This window comes from Portunus trituberculatus, chromosome 26 (genome assembly GCF_017591435.1).
Source record: "Portunus trituberculatus isolate SZX2019 chromosome 26, ASM1759143v1, whole genome shotgun sequence".
Classification (NCBI taxonomy): Eukaryota; Metazoa; Arthropoda; class Malacostraca; order Decapoda; family Portunidae; genus Portunus; species Portunus trituberculatus.
The window spans coordinates 851,238-853,737 of NC_059280.1; the positions used below are offsets into that span (position 1 = coordinate 851,238).

The 2,500-nt window shown below is 41.4% G+C and overlaps 1 protein-coding gene across 1 annotated transcript in view; it reads left to right on the top strand.

Moving 5' to 3' along the window:
• Positions 1-2,500, top strand: part of LOC123509117 (1-phosphatidylinositol 4,5-bisphosphate phosphodiesterase eta-2-like) — a 36,449-nt gene that overhangs the window by 12,369 nt on the left and 21,580 nt on the right. The window contains 1 exon segment of the mRNA XM_045263261.1: positions 1,692-1,868. Coding sequence (XP_045119196.1) covers positions 1,692-1,868 — 177 coding nt within the window.

Here is a 2,500-nt window from a genome sequence, read left to right on the forward strand (position 1 = left end):
TGCCTGCTTCTGTGTCTCCACCTTCCTACCACTTCACTGCATTTAAGAGGGAGCTTTCAACACATTTGTCCCTTCATTGTGGCTAACTCCACTAACCTTTTAGGGGACTGGCAATCAAGTGGGCCTTTTTTTATATAGGTTTTGCTGCCCATGGCCAGATTTTTCTCTTTTGCTTATATATAAAACAAAAAAATGTATGTATATTTATTCCAGCGTGTCAAAATTTTAAGCCTGTATTTTGTCAAAGGGCGATTTCATTGTGTTGATTGAGTGCTGGGAGGTGTTCCATGGTGTTGTGGTGTTGTGGTGTTGCTTCTAGTCTTCTGTTTACCATGCCAGCGCTGAAATGGATGTCGAGAGCTCACTGTCTTAACCCCTTCAGTACTGGGACACATTTTTACCTTGAGATTTGTGTACCATTAGACCATTTTATTGACATTAGGAAGGGTGTATGGAGGGCAGAAGATTAATGGCCACAGTCTTCACTATTTTAACCCCTTCAGTACTGGGACACATTTTTACCTTGAGATTTGTGTACCATTAGACCATTTTATTGACGTTAGGAAGGGTGTATGGAGGGCAGAAGATTAATGGCCACAGTCTTCACTATTTTAACCCTTCAGTACTGGGACACATTTTTACCTTGAGATTTGTGCACCATTAGACCATTTTATTGACATTAGGAAGGGTGTATGGAGGGCAGAAGATTAATGGCCACAGTCTTCACTATTTTAACCCCTTCAGTACTGGGACACATTTTTACCTTGAGATTTGTGTACCATTAGACCATTTTATTGACATTAGGAAGGGTGTATGGAGGGCAGAAGATTAATGGCCACAGTCTTCACTATTTTAACCCCTTCAGTACTGGGACACATTTTTACCTTGAGATTTGTGTACCATTAGACCATTTTATTTACGTTAGGAAGGATGTATGGAGGGCAGAAGATTAATGGCCACAGTCTTCACTATTTTAACCCCTTCAGTACTGGGACACATTTTTACCTTGAGATTTGTGTACCATTAGACCATTTTATTGACATTAGGAAGGGTGTATGGAGGGCAGAAGATTAATGGCCACAGTCTTCACTATTTTAACCCCTTCAGTACTGGGACACATTTTTACCTTGAGATTTGTGTACCATTAGACCATTTTATTTACGTTAGGAAGGGTGTATGGAGGGCAGAAGATTAATGGCCACAGTCTTCACTATTTTAATCCCCCACATGAGTTTCTGAAGCTGTACAAAATCACCAAATAGTGTTTTAGTTGTTTTTGAGTGTTTGGGTGCGTTTTGAGTGTTTATGGTGTGAGTGACTGCTTTGAGTGTGTTTGGGTGTGTTTTGAGTGTGTTTTGATTGTTTTTAAGTAATTTGGGTGTTTTTATTGTGTTTTTAAGCATTAATAGTGTTTGTGAGTCTTTTTGTGGTGTTTTAGAGTGTGTTTGGGTGTTTTTGAGTGTGTTTGGTGTATTTTGAGTGTGTTTGGGTGTATTTTGAGTATGTTTAGGGGTGTTTTGTTGTGTCTGTCTGTGTGTGTGCCTGGCCTCAACACTCACTGACTCTCTCTCTCTCTCTCTCTCTCTCTCAAAATTTGCTGTTTTTTCTCCCTCTCTCACATCAACACCCCTTTTCTTTCTCCCTCCCCCTCTCACACACCCCCTCTAACACCCCTCTCTCGCCCCCCACAGAGGTACTGATCCGCCACGCCAGCATGGAGGAGGTGGTCGCCCAGATCCACTCCGGCACCAATCTGTGGAAGGTCCGAGGAATAAATAAACGGTTCCTTCGCCACTACAAGGTTGACGTGGAGAACATGTCGCTTGTCGGAGAGTCCAGAAAGTGGTGGGCTGCTGGCAACTTCACTGGTGGGTGTTTGATGGTGTTTTTTTGGGGTGTTTTGGAGTGTTTTTGGGTGTTTTGGAGTGTTTTGGGTGTTTTTGGGTTGTTTGGAGTGTTTTTGGTGTTTTGGTGTGTTTTGGTGTGTTTTTGGGGTGTTTTGGGGATGTTTGGAGTGTATTTGGTGTTTTGGTGTGTTTTTGGTGTGTTTTTGTTATTTTGGGGTGTTTTGGTGTGTTTTTGGTGTTTTTGGGGTGTTTTAGTTATTATTGGGGTGTTTTGGTGTGTTTTGGGGTGTTTGGTCTATTTTTCAGGTGTTTTGGGGGTGGTTTAAGGTGTTTTGATGGTGTTGAAAGTGATTTTTGGGATGTTTTGGTGTGTTTTATGGGTGTTTTTCAGTGTTTTTGGGTGTTTAGGGGTGTTAGGTGTATTTTGGGGTGTTTTAGAATATTTTCGGGTGAATTGTAGCTTGTTTTTTGTGTGTTTGTGGTGTTTTTGGTGTGTTTAGGGGTATTTCAATGGTGTTTGGTGGTGTTTGGGTGTGTGAGTATGTTTTGAGTGTGTTTGGGGTGTTTTAGGTGTGTATGGGTGTTTTTGAGTATGTTTTGAGTGTGTTTGGGTGTGTTTTGGGTGTGTTTGGATGTGTTTAGTGGTGTTTGAA